The sequence below is a fragment of the Limulus polyphemus genome, unplaced genomic scaffold (genome assembly GCF_000517525.1).
Source record: "Limulus polyphemus unplaced genomic scaffold, Limulus_polyphemus-2.1.2 Scaffold1691, whole genome shotgun sequence".
NCBI classification, from domain to species: domain Eukaryota; kingdom Metazoa; phylum Arthropoda; class Merostomata; order Xiphosura; family Limulidae; genus Limulus; species Limulus polyphemus.
The window spans coordinates 40,355-62,769 of NW_013667301.1; the positions used below are offsets into that span (position 1 = coordinate 40,355).

Here is a 22,415-nt window from a genome sequence, read left to right on the forward strand (position 1 = left end):
GAGTAAATATAAATAGTATGTACAACAGTATGCCCATACTCATGCTATCTGATGTTGCTTAACAACATCCTGGAGTAGTCATGTTACCTTTTGGTTTATCTTAGTTTTCCATTTACATAGAAGTAAATATAAACAACATGTACAGACTTTCTATTTTAAATGTTTTTTTTGTCCAGTTATTGTTATTAACCTGTTTCATGGTTTAGTATGTTTCATGGTAAGAGTGTTGATTGTGTTAAGCAGTGTTTTATTGTAAAAATTTCATTGCTTGTAACAAACATTTCACTTATTGTTTATTCATACTGCAGTTTCTCATGTAAATGTTTCAAGAAATTTTATGTCTTCTGTTTGTTTTCTTTTTTCTGCTTAGGATCACATGTAACATCTTCTGATATAATTAATATTAAGCCACTCAAGCAGCTATTGATTTCTTTCTTTCTCAAAGAAATGTAACATTATTTTCTATAGAATTATTTTTTTCTTTATACTGTTAGAATACAATCAATCATTTAGACTTGTTCCTAACTGTAACATCTAAAAATTTTGAGTGAACTGACAATATTTGACAATGTTTACATGCTAGTGTAAATCATAATTTTATTTCTTTAAGGTATCAGATGTTTTCTTACAATTTATAAAGTTATCTCCATAGTTTTCTAGTTTTGTCTCTGTATGTTTTTTAAATATCTTTTTTTTACAAATTTTCCCAGACTCCAACTAAGAATAGCTAAACGAGGTTTGGAACTTCTTCAAATTGGAGGGCTAATGGTCTATTCCACATGCTCACTAAACCCAATTGAAAACGAGGCTGTCATTGCTGCCCTTTTATTACAGTGTGAAGGTAGTAATGCAGTGTTGTTGTTTTTTTATGTTTGTTTACTTATTTTTGTTTCGAAAATCAATAAATGTTATGAAATTATTTTACTGTTGTCATACCTGTCATATACTGCTTTTACTTTAATTGTGCTAATAAATGGAAGGATAAATTTTTGTAAATAATAATATTTCACATATTTTATTGCACAATGTAAGTACTTTTTTGTAGTTAATAATTTAGATTTTATTTCTCTTAAAATGCATATCTTAGACTACAAGCTGTCAAGCTAATTGTTATAAAGTTTTTAAAAGTATTAAACTGCAAAGTTTAATGTTTTGCTTTAAGAATTTTTAACTTTTTTCGGAGTAAATAGCTCTACACATGTTGATCTTATATCCAAATGTAGGAAGTGTAGAGTTACTAGATGTAACAGAAAAGCTACCAGGACTAAAGACAAGTCCTGGACTAAACCACTGGAATGTTATGACAAGAGAATTAGAAGTTTTCGAAAATTATGAAAATGTGCCAGAGCGATCTCGTACACAGATTAGACCACACATGTTTCCACCCTCTCCTGAACTTCTGGAAAAACTACATTTACATAGATGGTAATACAAGTTGTTTGATTGATTTTTTGCTTCCTATTTAACATTTTATCTTATTATATACTATTATCTGATGAATTATTTTCATCTAAGTTATGAATAATTTAATATTTGTATATTTAAGATAGTAAATTTTGTCAAGATAAGTTACAATTTTAGGTAAATATAAGTTAAATTATCCAAAACCTTTATAGAAATATTTATCAAAAGCAAATTCTTATTTTCATTCATGTTTGATGTGTAAAAATTACAACTAAATCTTTTAAAGTGCATTTTTGTTAAAAAAAAATTAGAAGTAAATTTATAACAGCATTTTCATATCAAACATGCCAACAATAGTAATCGATCAGGGTTTTGTAAAAGAAAAATCTAAATTATAAAAAAAAGGTTTTGAAGATAAATTATTTCACTTTTTAAATCTAGGCATGTTATATATTTTCATAAAATCAAAATTATATATTTTCCTTTGGCTGTAAACTGTTGCTAAAGTAAGTCACTTATTAATTTGAGATAATTAATTGTTTTCATGTTTATTTGTATGAAGTGGTTTATAATTTTGCCCTCTAAAGGACCATTGAAAGCAGTTAATTTTTAAGGTTAGTGACTCATGTATGTGATATTTTATCCTGCTTTATAATTTTTATTGATAGAGTCACCTGGTATATATATACATATGAATTATATTTTATTTTAAATTTGAAGAACATTTGAAAAATTGGATTTAACATACAAATATGAAGCTATGGGTAGACCTTTATCTTATATTTATATATATATTTTTTTTTTATATATATTGCAAACCGTGGTGTTTGTCTGTCTCCCATTTGAAAAGCTGCGCACACAAGTAGAGCTCAACATTCACTTTTGAAATGATGGGAGAACAGGCATGAATAATGATGATGCCAAATTTTATTTCACAAGCAGGATATTATACACTAGATTGTTAGGAATTAATCACACTATCATTCACATTTCAAAATGTGATGCAACTTAAAGCATAAAAATATAGATTTACTGTATGTTATTGTTGGACAGCTCTTAGCATGACTGAAATGTTCAACAATTACTTTTTGCGCTGGGCGGTATAAGTAGCTCAGAACTTTGGTTGTAAGTGAAACCAAGAGTGCAACACAATTACCCTTTTTAAAGTCTATGAAATAATTTAAATTAGTAGATTAACTTAAACTTTTCTCATCAGTAGGGTAGTACACTTATTTGTAGTATATATATATATATATATATATATATATATATATAGCTTTTTTCATGCATATTGAAACATAATTCATTAAGATGAAAAGCAAACTAATTATATATATATATGTATGTTTCACTAAATACATACATTTCTAGATGAGAACATTAATGTATTAATGTATTATTCAACCTTAGAATTCTTGGGTAGCATTCAACTTCCATCAGCTTTTTAAATGCAATTTTCTATTGCTTTATGTACCCTGACTTTTGATTACAGGATGCTAATTAATATGAATCACACAACAAAATGTAAACAAAAGTAATTTCAATATTGCAATTAACCCCATTAATTACTGCTGGAGTCTGCTATGCATTTTACATGTCAAATGAGTGATTTCACCCAATTATTTTGGTCAGCTAATTGTACAGAGTGTTATAATAGACAAAAACATATAATTACTCAATACACTGCAATATGTTGAACCAACTAGTAGTGAATGGTATATATATAAAAAAATCAGTTATAAAAGAAAACAAACACACAAACACCTAAAAATAAAACAGCAAATCAAGGAAATCAAGTGGGTAAAGTTGATTTTTTTGCATTTCATTACAGCATTCGTATTTTCCCCCACCATCAAGACACTGGAGCCTTTTTTGTAGCTGTTCTTCAGAAGAAAGTAGAAAGATTACCATGGGAACCAAAGATAGTAGAAAAAGACCATTCTGAAATGTGTTCAGAAGGTAATTATGTTCAGTTCTAATTTGTAAAGTTGTTGGGCATTTTGGATTTTAATAATTTTTTAGTAGATTTTTACATGTCTGTTAACTATTCTGTTTTTGTCGAAATCATTTCTATGCTTCACTTCTATTCTAAATTTCAGTTTTAGTCATTCATTTCCCATGTTTTTGCAAACATTGTCTGTTAGATCTGTATTTAACACCTGCCACACAAGTCAGCCCAGTATATTAATGAAAATATAACATGATGAAATCTATATGGAGTGTAGTATAGTGGTACCCTACTGGGCATTTTACCATCCTTCTTGTGTTATTGCAGAAATGGCATTTTTAATATGAGAATCATCTTGTAATGTATTATGGATCTGCTTCAACTTCAACATTTCATCTTTTGGCTTTACTGTGTTGTTTGTTTCAGAAAACTACTGATTTCCCATATATGATTCCAATCTTCAATCCCCACTTTTGAGGATAATGATACTTTTGTGCCTCTCTTTTTTTTTGCTGTTAGTGCAGTAATCAGTTGATGAATCTCTGATTCAGCTGGTATATCAAATTGATTGGGATATCTTTGAATAAGTTCTTCCCTCATCCAACCTATACCCATGGTTTAAATTAAATCAACACACTCACAATCACATCTAGAACATTTCAAACATGTTTCATTGGTACATTGTTTTACTTTACATTTGCAAGTTAACTTCTCTATGATGGCTATCATAGTTTCTGGCCTGTTCACTGGTCCAGTGACCTATACCTTGAAAATAGTGCCAAGTACATCATTTTTTTGTCGAATCCAATCAACCTAAGCCTTTCCAGAATAACTTTTTTTTTTGATCCACATCAAGATGCCGGGCTGGCTCACATGGCTGGTGTTAAGTTTAAAACATCGAAGTTCTGTGTTTCTGTACATTGTCTAAATTTAATGCAAAATGTGATGAATTAAAATAATTGTTTTAGGCATTTTCTCTACAATTGTAAATACTTGTAAACACATGATGTAATTGTGAGTTTATTCAACACAATGGGTGTTCTGTAGCTATTGTGATTAATAACAAATCACATTTTATAAATATATATATATTTTGCTTCTGAAATGCATGAAGTGCACCAATTTAAAAAAAAATTCCATTGGATTTCTAGCAGATCTTTTCTTCTTACTGAAATTCTAATAAGTATGTTGATTAAGATTGTTGTAATTACATAGTTTGTAGGTGTGTTTATATATAAAATGCATTATTAAAAGTTTTAGAGTAGCATTTTTAACATCATATCTGAGTCAATAAGACTGGGTTTGGTAGATTGGGTGGGCTGTAGAGGTTAGTACAGTTTCTGGTATTCAAGTTAGAACCAAAAACATATACTCTATAAATGACTTGATCTGTTAACCTAAAAAAACAACACTTTACTGCCAAAAGAATTTGCCTCTCGTTAATGTTCAGGCACAAAAGTATGGAGCTTTAGGGGGTTGGCCGGTTTGTGTTCCTCTTACACAAAATAATAGAAGTGTTCATGTTCAAGCAGGAACCACTCTTAGCCACCTTACAGTGGCAGTTAAGTTTTGTTGAACTTCCTCGGCCATCTTTATCGACAAAACTCTTGAAAAACATGGAAAGAAGGGCTTTATAGAACTGAAGAACCAGATCTTGCATTGTTCAACAGCCACTACCATGTTTTGTGTGGGATTTTGTATGGGGGTATTGGTTTTTACTCCCTCATGACCTGGAAACTAGTGTGAATTTACCCATGCTGGTGGACAATTCAGATTCCAGACATTGTAAGGAGTTCAAATATCCATTCAGAATTTGGTGACTTGATTCTCAAGCATGTCTCCTTGACTCGCAGTATGGTTTGTTTTTTTATTTCATTTTGCAGTTTTTTTAATTAGAAATGTTTTATTTGAGAATATTTTTAAAGGTAATAACTTGCTGATTTCAGTTTCTTTAGCATTATCATTTTCTTTGAATCATCCTCAAATTTTGTTACTGGTGTCCCACAGTTGGTCAACTGTAAGTTTTTGATTTTACAATGCTAAAATCTGGGGTTCAGTTCCCTGTGGTAGACAGAGTGCAGATAGAAAATAACTTACAACAACAATTTCATTACTGGGATATCATTTTTTGTTTGTTTGTTCTGTATGCAGTACTTTTAAGTTCATTTGAAATCGTATATATATATCAATATCTTTGAGCATTTTTCTTTACAGAAGTTTAGTATTGTTCGAAACTGTTAAAATGCTTATTATTTGGGGATAAAAGTACCTTTTATAATCCTATTCATGTTGTGGGTTTGTTTGTTTTCAAATTCCTCAACTAGTTTACAAACTAGCAGGACCAAACTTATCAGGCAGAATCATGGTAGTCCTGTCTATATGGCAAGCCTGTTACCAAGCTAGGGGGCTAAAACATACATGGAAGATCACCAAGCATGATTGTTGTTTAGGGGTAGGTTTTCAGGGTCACTGAACTTAAATATGGAATTGAATTTTCTGTTCCCGTTCCCCTCTGGATCCCAGTAACAACATGATTGCAACTGTGTTTATACCCCCACTTACAAGGAAGTGGGATCAAACATGCACATGTGCTCAGGTGCCATGGACAAGTGTCCTAATAGGGCTTTTTATTGGATATGGACTCCTTAGATGTAGCTATAAAAGTAATTGGGAATATTAAATGGAGTAGCTTAATCAGTACATTTGAACCTTTGTAAACCATGAGGGGGACCTTTGAAACCCACAGTGGAGTGGGGGTATTTATGTTAGCAGGTTATAAAGGTAGCCTTCAGCTGACAAACGAGATCTCTATTAATGAAAAGAATAGGGTGTACTTTCAATATTTCTAATAGTAGCAAAGTTTATAAAAATTATGAACATTTATTTTTATGTGATAATATGAGATTATCTTCTGCATATAACAAACTGGTTGTCTGTATACTATGTACCACTGAGAGTAAATTGTGAATAAGCTGTTAAACAACACAAGGAAGCAGAGTAAGGTGCAACATAAACATCACTTTATCATACATTTAATAGTTGTGGCGAGCAACTGACTGAGTGAGTGTTGGACAATGATCAAGGAGGATTATTTCAGCATTCTCACCACAGCAAAATACAGAAAAAGAGTTTAGAATAAAATCAATGATATATATTATTATTATCAAAATATTTCATTCACAGTTTAATAATCAGATAATAGCAAAGTAGCTCTTACACATATTGTAAGATTTTGTTTTTAAAAAAATGGTTGTTTTGATGGCATTACCCATCACATTAGAAAAAAACAGTGGTTAGTTTAAAAATCTCATATTTTTATAGCTCTTGAAATAGTGCTCTTGTGTTTGTACCTTTTGTTCTTCTTTTAGGTAATGATGCTGATACAAGTGAACCAAAAATGTATGTTGGTTATTTTACTTGTATACATTTTTTCAATGATTAATATTTTTAAATTAGATTTAAATTAATTTCATGTAAAATAATCAATTAATCAGAATTGCACAGGCCTGCAAATTTAAACTTTATAAACGTCGTTTTGTGATCATACATGTGTTTGTAGATATGTATTCTAAAAATAATATAAAAATTTAGACAGCTTCCTAAGTGAATTAGTTATTCTATCCTGTTATAATGTAAAAATACATAAGAAGTAAATTTTTTCTGATTTGTCACGTTTCACATTTGTTGAGTGCTTATTAGAGGTGTGCTGTTTACATTCAAATTCATCATCATATTATTCTTTCAGTAATCTACATACTGGATTAAGATATCTAGGCACACACATCAAATTTTGTTAAAACTGTTTCTTTTGTTTTTTTTTAGTTAACAAGTTTTTTATGAAATATTTTGCTTTACACTTGTGAAGTAATTGACAAATATTCATGTTTACTAAGGATGCCACCTCGTAAGAAAAAAAGAGTGTGGGGTTACAAAGAAGATCCCTTTCTATTCTTTAGAGGTGATGAGAATGCTTGGAATGAAGTGAAGTGAGTAAAGAAAAACAATATTTTAAAAGTTTGTATAAAACGTTAATGATATTGACACATGATAAAAACTGCAGAGGTAAAACCCTTATACTAAAGTAAATGCCTCCTTAGTGGCTTGGCAGTAAGGTTGAGTGTTTATAATGCTAAAATTCAGAGATTGATTTCCACATTGGGCACACAACAGATAACCTATTGGGCTACTTTGCTTTTCAACCAACCAAACAAACTGAAGTAAATTTGTTAATTGTAACTTTTTCAGTGAACAACCAGTTATAACAGGTTATTCAATGCATTTGCATTCCATGTGAAACCAGTGATTTCTCAGACTTGTTGCAAGGTCATAAAAAGAGACATCCACATAACAGAAAAAAAAAACTTTTACTTTATGTATGATAATGATAGGTGTTCTACCCCTCAGTCTACCTGCCTTTGTGTGTTTAAAGACAGGAGAGTTACTCTTTTTACTTTTGGTTATTTTAATTTCTGTGCTTTGCATATCATTAAGTGAACATAAGGAACATTGTGCCATGGAAATGAGCCAGGGTAACACTGGAGTGATAAATAGCTTGTGTTAATAATATGCATATAAATGTGTGTGGTATATGGTGTGTATAGGTATATTGTAGAATTTGTTAATTTATACATATTGCATATATGTTAGGCACTAGATGTATATGATTTATAAAAGCTATGTGTATTATGCGTAACAGATGGATATGATGAACACAGGTTATGTAAATTATATGTGCTAGATATATCACCACAATACTTGAGAAACATGTACAATAACTGAAACCTGAATAGTAGATGTTCCTTGATTGCAGTGAACATATTAAAAACATCAGCATTTAGGCTTAATTATTTTGATGGATTTTTTATCCTTTAACGTGTTAATGTGCATCTTGGGTAAAGTATAGCAATGCTTTTTCATGGATGGAAAGGAAGCAAGATGAGAAATAAAAGTAATTATAATAGGAAGAGCAAAATGGGCAAAAACAATTATCAAAAATTGCTAAAAGATTATCATGCGCAATGTAAGAGAAATCTGATAACTACAAATAATTATAAATAATCAAAATAAAAAAGGTTAGAAATAGAACTAACTAAGAAATCATTGTTGCAATTTTTATTATTTTTTAAGACAATAGTAGTTGTGCAGCTTTTGTAGTGTAAAAATGCTTCTATTCTTTGTGATATAAGTAACTGTTGCTTAGGCCTGAACATAGTAGTGTGTTTTTTGTTCTTTAGTGAAGAACTAATGTAAATTTGACATGATAAAAATGTTTTTTTTCCCACAAAGTGAAATTCTGTGAATCATTTAAAAAGTACTTTTTACATCACATGTTTTTGGATTTTTCACTATTAGTAAATTTCATAATCTGTGTGCCCTGATTGTTTCATGGTTTATTTTATGTGTTTTTCTTAATACAGAATTTCTTCAAATTCAGAACCTAATTGTAGTTATTATTTGTTTAGTGTGGATGAAATGATAGCTTTGAAGCTATTGTGAACTATCTGTCAGTTTTAAAAATCAATATACAGTAGGCCATATTTTAAAGAGACAGTGACATCAAAAAAGATTTATTTGTGTGTAGTCGGGGTAAATTTTTATTATCTTGCTAATAGAAGAAAAGCTAGTTGGATTGCTATTTTTGAATACTGGTAATCATTATGAAAGCAGATTTGGCCATGGCAGCAGAGATCCTTGTTCCTAAATATATTCTCTGTCAGTTAAAAGTTTCTATGTAAATATACACTCACTTAATTTTATTGTTATATTTACATATTTGGTTTATATTTTAGTCAATGAAGTAACACAATATCATTTTCAGTTAGGCAAAATTTTTGATTCTTAATGTACTTATTCTTTTAGTAATAAAATTTCAAAGCATTCATTGTTTCTTCTTGTTTTTCATTTTCCATAGATGAATTTTTCACACATTTGTTATAAAGATACTGGGACAGGAATGCTTCCTAACATGTTTGTTTGCATGTGTCATGTTTGAATTAATTATGATACATTGGTACAAGCTTTAAGATGTGTAAAAATGTATTCATCCATGTGACAAAAAAAAAAATTTGCATAATGGTTAACATCTAACTTGTAACATAAACATAATAAGACGTAATCTACCCAAAATATGTTCATTTAACAGTAAAATGAAGTCGCATAAATACATTTCCAGGGTAGTATGATACTTGCTGAAAGTCTTTTCATATGAAATGTGTATTTATCAAATCGTGGATATGCATAAATATATTTATGTGTATATATATATATATCAAAAAATGTTTCCATTTTTAACATTTAAATGCATACAAGATACCTCAACACCAAATGAAATGTGCAAGGTTATGTGACAAATATATTTCTGTCTTTTTTTTTCTTCTATATCATAAAACTGTGTGAACAGCTAACAAAGTACTACCAGTAGTCCAAAAATTGTTTACATTTAACAAAAAAATATATTGTGAAATTATTTTTACATTAATTAAGTTCAAAGAAAGCCCAGATATTCTTTCTTTTGTGCCCATTAAAAAAAACTTCCCTTGATACAAGAACTCTCATGTACTGTGTAAGATACTTAGAGTGACTGTGTGCTAGCATTCTGGTCAAACCCTTGCTTCAGGAAGGAACATTTTATTCTGTAGCTTATTCGTGATTTCAGTTTTAATAACTTTAATTATTAAATATTTTAATCTAAATCAAAGTACTATGTTTATGGAAACAAAATGTTATTCAATCATTTTGGAGAAGCCCCCCAGTGGCACAGCGGTATGTCTGCAGACTTACAGTGCTAGAATCCAGGTTTCGATACCCATGGTGGGCAGAGCACAGGTAGCCCATTGTGTAGCTTTGTGCTTAATTACAAACAAACATTGTGGAAAATTAGATGGATGATCATGAATATTATTACTAAACCATCAAAAATGATGGTGTACTGGAAACTACATTTTAACTGACTGTAATTTTATCATGATCATTAATTATTACTTTTATGTTTGTTAGTTTAATAACTGAACATTTTTGTCCATCAAACAACATAGGTACTCATTACAGACAGTTATTTTGTTGAGTTCCATCATGTTATTATAAACGTATTGAGAAACTGGCATCTAATATAAGAAGTGTTGCATTAGTTACCCTCGCTCCATGGGGGAGCAAGGGTATTTCAATCGGGTCTGAATCTGGATCACTGTGAAGCACTTTTTATAATAGGAAGATAGAGCTTTTTTTTTTGCAGTTTTGGGTTAATAACTCTGTAAAGTGTGATTAAATTTGTTCCCAATTTCATGGGCACATTAAGGTTGAAACTCCTCATCACACTTCAGAAAATTATCCAGATTGCTGATCATTCTGGATCTGTGAAGGATTTTCTGAGTTTTGAAGGTGAAATTTGATGCTGTCCAGTATAAATGCATGCAATCTCTAAAAGGAACGGCGTCGGTGAGGGTGTGCAATCTCTCCGATTGCTCTTGTTCATTTAGAGAAACTACTCAGCATCATTAGTGGGGTGTTTAGAATCTTCTTAGTAAATTAATACAGAACAAAACTTACCTTGAGAATAAGAGAAACATCCCTTCCCAGGTTAATAAAGAGGATTTCATCAACCATTCTATATGAGAGGTTTAAAGAAGTAAGTTTGTTAAGATGAATATCATGATTTGAACAACTCGATAAGAATGAAAAATTATGCACTTGCATGTAATGTACAATTACAAGGTGCTTCAAATCCTAAATCTTTTAATATTTTGTACCATTGGTGTGTCTGTAATGTTATTTATGCTGTCAGTAAGTATTGATATACATATGTGTAATAGACATGATATATGTTATGAGGTTCTGTGTGTATATTACATTTTTCTTACTATTAATACTTGTTTGAATATAACTTGTCAAAAGAATTTCTAGATGGCTTTTGATTTTATCCATAAACTTGCACTTGTTATTCTGAGTTGATTGAGAAGATTAATGAAAGAATTGTTATATTCTCCATTTCTGTGTTTTTACCTGTGTTTTTCCTTTTTTTTCATTCTAGGGATTTCTACAACCTCAAACCAACATTTCCCTACGCACAGCTTCTCAGCAGATGCCAGTTAGGCAAGATGAGAAACATTTACTTTGTCTCAGAAGCTGCCAAACAGATAGTAGAAAACAACTCTGGTCATGTAAAGGTATCCACTTCATGAAACAACTTTTGATTTAATTCAATAATTCCTAGTTAACAGGTTATTACAATGAAATTCATTAAGATTTACATATATTATAAAGTTAAGTAAGTGATGATATATCTGTGGGCTTTATTTCAATGTACGTATATTTTCAAGTTTAACTCTAAAATCACCAATGAGGTTTTTATAGATTTCACCTTTTTTTGTTTTTTGGTCAGTTCTTTACACTCAGGGTATAATGAACAAAAGCATAGAATTACTCAATATGATGCAGGGTATTAATCCCTACCAGTAGTTAACAGTATAAATATAGGTAGGTAATTACAGGATTAAAACATTTCTTGAAAACAGATTTAATGTTAAATATGCATAATATGTAATTTTTAGTACTTATATCTCAGTGTTTTATTGAAGTCAAAATGAAATCATGCTATACTAGAGCATACAGACTTATTTTTGGGACCAAACTGAATTGTGAGTTAAACTCTGTGCTGTTGGATTTAACTGTAGTTGTGAATGCTAGACATTAGCTCTCTTAGTGCTTGATCATCAAAACTTGAAAAACAATAGAAAAAACCATCATGTGGAATGATGAATCCTGCTACACTTGGTTTGTTTCAGATAGATTGGTTTGTGTTTGAGGAAATATATGTATACATGATTGTCATCCCAACCAAGAAGAGATTCATGATACAGACCTGTCTTATTTGGATTTGGTCCATACTTTTAAGGAATCGTGGATGTCTTGTGGGATTAAAACATTATGGGCATTGTTGTATTGATGGAATTCTGTGGTGACCATACCTTTTTTAGCACAATGGTGTAAGATCTGTATCCTATTCCTTATGTCTGGCAGTTATTTGAAACAAATTACATTCAAATCTGCTTTGACCATTCCAGGCTCTGAACCTTATCTCATATGATCTACTCTAGAGCATTTATGAATACCATATGAGAGAAGAAAATGGAGAACTCTCTACACTTGAAGCTGTTACAAAGGGAGTGATGATATATTCTTCCAGGTGTGTGTGTACCAACATCCAAACGTTGGTGACAAGTGTCAGTAATAAAACATAAACCCACTTGCTATTCAAATTGGATCCCAGAAACCAAACATGACATCATGCTTTTCATGTATACTTTTGGTAGTACATTTAGTACTTATGCTGTCTTTGGACAGTTACTGTATGAAAAAATGTACAGAATAAAACTGTTCAATGACTTAGGAAACTAAAATGTTATCAATAATCATCTGATATGATTTTGGTAAATATGACAATAATCGTAATTGTACTAAAGCTTAATTTTTACTTTTTCTGGTGTAGTTTAATGGGAAATAAAATTATGTGCAATCATTTAGACTTTTATGAATATATAGAATAGTAAGTTTCAGTTCTGTATTCTCTAAAAAGCTAGTCTCAATCCCTTGCTTAAATGTTGATATTCACATCAACATTTTTTTTGTTTTCCGAAAACCTTAAATTGAATGATTAACATCCAGACATCAAAAACAGTTGTCAGAAACAATGAGTTTAAAATGTTGAAGTTTTTTTACTGACTTGAAGTACAAAAATTAAGGCAATTTTATCTCTATGCATACAAGAGGGTCAAATTGTGCCTATCACAACCTCTTTTTTTTGTATGTCAGTGAGTTGACCATAAAACAATTTATAAGGCAAATTTTTATATTATTTAAGTTTTAATTTCAAGAGGAAATTCTCAATCATTACACCATTGAATCATGTGACATATCTGTGCTGTGATTCACCAATTTTGAATTTTTTTCTACCTGTATATGATCTTCTGAGTGTTCCACTAATTGCACAATTATGCTATAGATATAGGATATATATTTCTAGCCTCCAAGCTTCTTGCGTTATTGATATATATATATATATAAAACAAGTCAAACCTACATGCCACACCCCTCCTATCTGATCTTTCAAAAAAAGGGCACAATTCTCTCTGAATTATTTGTAATCAGTAAGAAGAGTAGCTTGTTTTTACAAGATTCATTAGGAGGTTAGCTCATTATGGCCTCAGCTTCATTTTTTGTAATTGTGTTTTTCAGCTGCTCTAAACAGAAATTGTTTTTTAATATCTGTTCATTGCTTTGTTATAAAGCTTGTTAAATTATAGTTGTTTTAGGATATTCTATTATCTTGTATACGTTTTGTGTTCTAAAATGTATAGTTGAAAGCTCCAAGAATTTTTATTTGAAGAACTGACTTACTGAAAAAGGTGAGACTTAGCTCAGTTATGGATTGCACTCATAAATATTGTGGTCACATACTTCGCTTATGGTGTGTACAACCCATGGCTAATTACCTCCAGCTGTGCTGTTTTTACAGGAGGACTAGTGCTCAAGTAGGTAATACCTACAACAACAAAACTATAAATTTATAAGAAAATGATGTGAAAAGGTTAACTTTTGAAACTTTGGAGATAGGAACTACATAGAACAAGAGAAATTATGCATCCAAAGAAGAAGAAAAAAGTATTTTTTATTTTATTTCATACTTTCTAATTTTTTATTTCATTGTACATTGATCATGAATAATGATTTTGATACAGTTAGTGTTAGGTTAAACAAAAATAGCTGATAAAATATAGTTTTACCAAAAAACTTGTTATTTATTTAGGCCATTCTAGAAGTTATGCAAATAAAATATAAAAACTCTTAAGATGAATAAAAGTATTTGTATTCGTAACATGAAAATCACCTTGCATTCAGACTAGTCGGAGTTGGAATAAGGTTGACTGAATGAACACAATGACAAATCTTTAGTAAAAATACTTTATTAAAAATTCTGATTTTGTGTGTACAATAGACTTTTCATTATTACTGATAGATTGCCAAATTTCAGTATGATACACCTAGTAAATTCAGAATTATAGTAAACATTAATTCTCTGGTATGGCATTGATCCAATGGACCAGCCCATGTGTATAAGAGTAATGTAATTACCAAAATAAAAAGAATTAAAAACAACTAAACATGAGGTTTAAAAAAAATAACACAAAGAATCATTAATTTTCACCATGTTATCATGGCATTATCAGGTGATAAAAATAAACACAGCATTAAATATACCAAGTATTTAGTATGTTTTGTTTTTGATGTTTCATGTTTAAATTTTTTTAAATTCTGTGTCTGATTTCATGTGTGAGGTAGCTCCCCTATTTAATCACCAAATTTTAGAAACCTAAAGTCCAGTGTAGCATTTGATTAACCACTTGCCACTGAGTTTGATTTGTTTCAGAGTGTATCACCTTTCATTTGTGCCCCTGGTCAAGGGCAAATCAAAAACTTAAAACTAGCCCTGTGATAATAATGTTTGTCTGTAAATTATGTTACATATTCTTCATATATAAATGTAGATTCACTGTGATGAGTAGAAGACAACTCAAATGCTATATATGTAACTCATCAAACAATTTAATATGAAAAAAAACACTTAAAATTGTTCCATGTTTAAATTCACAATTTTTTTCATCCCAATTGTGGGATACAATTTTAAGGAGAATCAGCTCTCACCAGTCCAGTTAGGGTAATGGACCCAATGATATTTTCTCCATCCTGAAGTGTGGAAGTTTGATGTAAAATGCTGATTTTTTTCAATAAACCTTGAGCATTTTTTATTATGAAAGAGTTGGATGGGATGCGAAAAAATCAAACATACACCACGTTAACTTTTATGTATATGAAGGCATATAAATCATTCTGTTTCATTCACCTGTCTTGTATTGTTTTGGTGTTGTTAGTACACAAGTATTTCATATTGCAACTCATTGTAATGAGAAGATAATGTTAGTTAGTGAGACTTCGCCTCTTTTTTTTTCCTTATGTGAAATTTATTTCAACATTCTTTGGCAATGAGAAAACATAACATAATCGGTTGTGAAATTTCTCATTGGCATCACGTACACACTCAAAAACTATGAACAATTGGTTTCGGATCGTCAAAACTAGAATCGGTGACAACTCCAACATTTGTTTGTAACGTCTAATCAATCATGAAATTATTCATAGGTGGTAACATACATGACAGAAATATTATTTCAGTTTCAAATTTAATTAATATTTTCCCTCAGATTGTCAAAACTAGAATTGGTGACAACTCCAACATTTGTTTGTAACGTCTAATCAATCATGAAATTATTCATAGGTGGTAACATACATGACAGAAATATTATTTCAGTGTCAAATTTAATTAATATTTTCCCTCAGATTGTCAAAACTAGAGTCAGTGACAGCTCAAACATTTGTTTGTAACGTCTAATCGATCAGAAGATTACTCATAGGTGGTAACATACATGACCGAAATATTATGTCAGTGTCATAATTAATTAATATTTTCCCTCAGATTGTCAATACAGGAGTCAAAGTGTTTAGTAGAATTGACAACAAGGATACAAAATGTGGTTTTCGTCTTTGCCAAGAAGTAAGTATAAGTGTAAAGTGTGTGATTTTTTAAGTTGATATTGTTAAATTAACTGTATTAAAGACTGTATGTCACTTTGTAAGAAGAAATCATAGTCTGTTGATGTTAGAGTAATCCTTATATTTTTAATATGGATGTAAACAGTGTTAGTTAGATAAATACGAAATGTCTTTGATAAATGAACAGAAGTTTTTTGAGAAAAACTTTCTAGTTTATTTACTGGTCTTTATTTAATTCTATAACAATGGCAATAGAATAAAACCACAAGAAATCAATATTTCCTTGCATTTTTTAGTGTTAAAAATACAGTTTACACAAAGAAATGAGCATTATATAACTGATAATGAAGTGTATATATGTTTATTTATCCTTAGTTGCAACAAACAAACATGTAATTGACACTAGCACAGTGGCTTGAACTATACTGTTAAATCTGTAATGTACAAAAGCTTCCCAAGATTTTTTGAAGAACCCTGTGTAATTATGAACAAGTAATTAAATATTCATTCACATTCTTCTATCACTCAGTTCCTGTTGAGTGGCTGTGTAAACTGACTGTGTGCATACTACTACTAGTTTGATTTATGTTTGCACTTAATTCAAGTTACTATAATATTTACCTTTTGTAAAGTATTCTTAAGAGCTATGCTTATTATTTTTTAATAAAGTCTAATTGACCTAGCTTTAGATAACTTGAGTTTAAGGGAAAGCTCTAAACATTATTCTTTTTTTTTAGAGAAACACATACATAAGTTCTAAAAGTAAGAAATAATTATAGAATATTAGCAGTTAAGTTTATTTTCTGTGGTATACTTGATTTATCAAAGTATTTTTTATTGTTATTAGCTTCAGGTGACTGTAATTTCCTCTTAATCCAACTTAAAATGTCTCAAAACTAGGCTTCACATTAGTAAGGCATAACCAAAAAAAAGAAAAGCTACAAATAATTACAATATATTTAAAACTAACATATGAAATGCAAGTGCATAATATTATGCAAGTGCCATGTAATTAACTGATTTATTAAATGTATGAAAAGCTGATACTGTCAAATATTACATGAAAACAGGGGATTCCTACAATAATGCCATTTGTTCAGAGCCGATGTTTACGTGTGTGTCTGGAAGATTTAAAGGTGTTGCTGACTGAGGAGTATCCACTTTGTTTTCAGTTTTCAGAGGAAACGCAGAAAACAGTTCAAGACATTGGTAAGTAAGGATGTGCAAGAGATTTTTTTAACAGGTTTTTTTACTGCTGAGAGAATTTTTATCTATAAGCATTCTACAATAGTTGTAGCATGTATGTGTGTTGCTTTGAAAACCTAGGGATATTGGTTTCAGGATATGCCTGTATTTAGAGCATCAAACACATACTGCAAATTATTTATTATTCACCTGGAATTAACTTTTGCTATTTTTGTGGTACATACTTTTCAGCAAATGATAGTTCCAGCGAAATAAAAAGCCTTTATGAGTGATAATTGAAACCCAAACAGATATTATTTATTCTTTAGCACATTCATGAAGCACAGCATCACTAGCAGCCTGAGTGGTGTGTACTTCAAGTTCTGTGTCACACTGTTGTGGATTTGGGAGGATTGGTTGATCTTATCCATTTCAACAAAGACATTTTGCGAGGTGTACATAATGAAGTTGTGACTATTTAAATTTAAAAGAAATTTTATACCTGTCAAGCCATTTGAGTAACTGTTCTAAATATGCTGTATGCACATAATAACTTAATCCAGAAACAGCAAACAATGAGGAGACATAAGCTGTTGTCAGTTAGATATCTGCAGTGCCTGCCGTAACAAGCCTAGACATGTTCATTGCTTTCAATAGGTGGATTACCAACATATCACTTGAGTTGCACAGCATGATTGCAAAGGCTTATAGTATGAAAAATATTGCTTAGAAAAACAGAATGATGTCTTAAAATTTTTTTCTAAATTTATGAAATAGAAAATTGATGCATTTTCATTTCTCTGTGAAAGTTAAAACCCGCAAAACAAGTTTCAGCATAAAACTGTTAAAGATAATTCCTGAGAATATTAAGTAAACTACGGTATAAAGATTATTATTTGAGAAATTTTTCAGTCACAATAAACTAATATTTAGTTGTATGTCTGCATCATATCACGATAGTTTAGACTGTAGTAAAAAACATTTCCCTAAAAAAAAAAGTTTGTTTCATGAGGAAAGTTTTAGAAACAGTATGACACCATACTTGTTTTGATATTCATCTGCTTCAGGAACAGGATTGAACGAAATTATTATTATTATTTAATATTATGGATATTTATCTTGTCTGTGCCTTATGATCAGAAATCTACATAAGCACTGAATGCCAACATCTCTCAGATAATTTTTTATTTCATTTACAGTGATTTCCCAACTTGTCATTTTTGCACTGTACCTAAAATTGGAACATCATTAACACCATGTGAGAATTTTACTTGCATATAACTTGTTTTATGTCATTATTAATCCTGATGCTTTAATTTGAGCTGTAACAAACACATCACTGAGAAATCTTTTTTTTTCTCTCCGTTGTACAATATCAAGGAAGTAACTTGAAAATTTCAACCTTTAGTTTCTTTACTAATAAGATACCTTTGTGGATTATCTTTATTCAAAAGTTTCTTTCTAATAGTTATATTAACCATCTTTGGCTCAATTAATGTTTGTGGGAAGATTAAAAAGCAACCTTCTTGATAGTCAAAGTGATTCTATTACATTCTGAGTCAATACTAGGACACTGATGACTCATTTTATCGACTGCTTGTCATTCTTTTCGGTGGTTGTATGTAAATTTCCACACATGTTGAAATAACATGCTTGTTCAAATGCAGCTTGTGTCATTATATCTATAAACTTCACTATATATGTATCTCCACTCCTTTCTTCAGGACAACAATATGCATAATTTATCATTATGTTGTTTTAGGTTAGTATATTATAGTGTGAGCCTAAATGTGGAAGCAAATTAAAACAATACAAGACAAAGAAACAACATATTTTGAATAAAAAAGCATGTAAAATGTGCCAATGTCATTAGTTGGTTGGCAGTATATCCTTTTATTCAATAGGCACTGAAATTATATAAATTACTAATTAAAGAAAAAAGAATCTTAATATTTACATATGTTATAGCTATATTATATCTAAGTAATTATAATCATTAAACGAAAATGTAGTTTCGTACAGTTCTAAGAATTTAAAACAAAGAAGTTAATCTTATGCCATCAAAATAGTTTAAAAAATGTCCCTTTTTGTGTAGTAATAATAATAATATGTAAATAATAGAACCAGTTTTATATATATATATATAAATGAATATATTGTAACACTTCAAGAGTATGTAGTAAGTTAGGTTTAATTTTTACTTGTTTTTAGACCTTGAAGGTATTCATTATCAACTCATTATTTTATGTAATTTCGCTTGCATTCAATTATTGTTCATTTCCATTTCACCCACAGTTTATTCATTTAATCCCCAATATGTTAGTGCATTTGTTTAAGAACAGCATGTTGGTAATTTTTCTCTCTTGTCAAAATGTAAGTGTATGATTATGAAGCCTTTATTAGATTTTAGTTAGCATCTGCTATAAATACTGATAAAGTAGAACTTACAAATTTACTTTAAAATTAAAAGATGCATTAAACACTGAAATATTTTTGTTTTTTTTGAAAGATGTTGGATGTGTGGCTCTCATCCATACTGCAAATAAAGGGTAAGTCTGCATATTTGTTTTTCATAAACAACATCTTTTATACATGTTAACTACAACAATAACTATTTTTTTATAAAAAGGATATTACTTAAGTAGTTAAACTTTTGTTCTTTTTATGATTCAGTATTCTTCATTGTGTACTAAATAAGCAGCAAGTTTATCCTGAAATAGAATGTTTTGTGAAAAATAGAAATTAAGAATTTTTTTAGTTTGCATATTCTCATTCTAACGTAATCCTTAGAAGTTCTTCTACCATTAAAAGTTGCTTGGTATTACAGAGGAGCCACCTCGTTATTATCAGCTTTATCATCATTTTCTCTTAGGACAGAGGAAGAGTTCTCTATTGAGCTGTGTGGGTGGAGAGGAAAGACTTCATTACGTTGCTATGTTTCTAGAAATGAAAGGATCCATTATTTAAGAATATGTGGAATTGATATATCAAGCTATGGTATGTGTATTTTGCATAGCAAATGGGTGATTTCACCCAATTTTTATTGTCAGTATATTACCTCAAATGTTGTAACAGGCAAAAACAAAATTATTCAGTTTGATGCAATATGTGAACTCCACCTATTGTTAATAGTTCCATTGGTAAAAAACTTGATCCTACTCATTAGAGATAGAAAAATAATAGATCAATGATTCTCAACAAGTAGTACGTGAAGATGTTGAGGAGATCCGCAGACTAAAAAAAACTTTACATTTAATCATATTAAATTTTTGTTCTTCTTAAGAATGATAAAAAATATTTATTTATCATCTTAACAGTGAATGGTAATATTCTGATCAGCCTTGTGAAAGTTTGGTTTAATTAAATGATACACTGTGTTTGATTATTTCATTTTTTTCTTTAATCTGAAAATCACTGGAAAGAGGTTTTTAGATTACATTGAAAAACCTGTTGACAGAACCACATTTAGTAGGATGATGGACTGCAAGCAATCTGTGTTAATCAAAGATTGATGTTAAAAATATAAATCAACTTTCTGTTGCAATAAAATTGATCATTGCATATTTACACTGCATCAACTTCTTCCATTTCTTAAGTTTAAAGAGGTTTATTTCAAACATTCTTTGCAGCATGTTCTATCTGCATAAAAATCAAGTATTGGTTTTTTTTAAATTTATATAGAAAATTGATACTGGTGTTGTTTTCTAATTCTTCTTCTATTACACCTCATTAATTTCTCATTACTCCACTTTTACAGCTTAAGTTTCTTGTAACAGGTTGTTGTTTGCTATTAGCTTTAAGTGTGTGTCTTGTATCAATACAATGTTTACAGCATTTGAGTCATCCAGTGCAACTTCAGCTTAAGTTTCTTGTAACAGGTTGTTGTTTTACAGCATTTGAGTCATCCAGTGCAACTTCAGCATAAGTTTCTTGTAACAGGTTGTTGTTTGCTATTAGCTTTAAGTGTGTGTGTCTTATTTCAATACAATGTTTCTTTTCAATGTAAGTGAAAAATATATAATTTTATAAAGTTATTTAAAACACTGAAAATTTAAAAATATCTTATTGTTTAGTTTTCATGTGGAGGGCAGTAGCTCTATAGCAACATTTTATAACTGTTACATGGATGACAAATGTACTGTGCTATTGACATTACTATATGGGGTTTTTTGTTTCATGTTGAAGTTAAGTCTGTCTTTTTCACTTGTGTGTGTTTATATATTGCTGTTGAAGTTTGTCTAGTACTAAAAGGTAGAGGTATCTGAACAAACTTTAATACAGTTTAAATCCTTTGAAGATATTTATTTTTTGTGATTTTCTTATTAGTATTAGTATACTTTCACCAACCCTTAAAGAAATTTTAGTTGATGAGAACTGACTGTAAATGAATCTAAATTATCTACCCATAGAAAAGAGAGAAAAGAAATTCAAAGCGAAACCTACAGATAAAACTGACAACAGTAGTAATGAAAGAGCATCTACTGATGGTCTGGATGTGGTATGTGGGTCTGAGAAAGAAGATCTCCATACAAAACCTACAGAAGTAGATCTTGAAAAGGAGTCAGATGATGAACAACTTGATGATGAGGAGTGTATGGCATGAATCAAATCATAAAACTGACAAGTGATAATAAACTGTTATGTTATCATGTGTGTATATAAATATATATATTTGATTTCTTACTTTTTCCAATTCTGAAATTAAAATGTGGGACATTTTTGTGGATGCTTCTTTTCCATGTGGAAAAAAATTGTTCAGTTTAATACTTTATTTTTTAACTTTTTTAAATCATAATTTCATGAAAAACAATTTAGCAATGTAACATGCACTTAAACCAACAAAAGATAATTACGTTAAGATATAATATGCGAATTCATACAAAACAGTTGTGTTTTATAAATTGGAGCTAATTTCGTATTTCATAATGCTCACCAGAAGACAGTGTTGATAAACTAAAACAATACATATATGTATCTTAGATTAGAGGGGAAAGCTTAAAAAGTTTGCATAACGTGGAGCTCGGGGTTGGGCAGTAAATCTACATCTAATTTATAACAATAGGGATTAAGCCTAAGTTTGCAAATTTTCTAATTGTTATGTATATGTACATATGTAACTGTATATATAAAACAATGAATAACTTAGGCTTAATCCCTATTGTTATAAATTAGATGTAGATTTACTACCCAATTAAGCCTAAGTTATTCGTTGTTGTACATATACAGACCAATGTCCAAAATTTGCAAATTTTCTAATTGGTCTTTCCCAAAATTT

At 30.0% G+C, this 22,415-nt stretch overlaps 1 protein-coding gene across 4 annotated transcripts in view; it reads left to right on the forward strand.

The window, feature by feature from the left end:
• LOC106464573 (tRNA (cytosine(34)-C(5))-methyltransferase-like) overlaps positions 1–21,897 on the forward strand; it is a 52,674-nt gene extending 30,777 nt beyond the window's left edge. For 3 of the 4 annotated variants that reach the window (XM_022392308.1, XM_022392309.1, XM_022392307.1), the window contains exons 12-22: positions 711–841; positions 1,224–1,425; positions 3,236–3,363; positions 6,721–6,751; positions 7,246–7,338; positions 11,379–11,514; positions 15,879–15,956; positions 17,026–17,164; positions 19,650–19,689; positions 20,013–20,137; positions 21,550–21,897. In XM_022392308.1, coding sequence (XP_022248016.1) covers positions 711–841; positions 1,224–1,425; positions 3,236–3,363; positions 6,721–6,751; positions 7,246–7,338; positions 11,379–11,514; positions 15,879–15,956; positions 17,026–17,164; positions 19,650–19,689; positions 20,013–20,137; positions 21,550–21,743 — 1,297 coding nt within the window. In that variant the 3' untranslated portion in view covers positions 21,744–21,897. The remainder of the gene's footprint in view (positions 1–710; positions 842–1,223; positions 1,426–3,235; positions 3,364–6,720; positions 6,752–7,245; positions 7,339–11,378; positions 11,515–15,878; positions 15,957–17,025; positions 17,165–19,649; positions 19,690–20,012; positions 20,138–21,549) is intronic. The other variant, XM_013924725.2, reaches the window with a different exon arrangement.
• Positions 21,898–22,415: the final 518 nt, after the last annotated feature.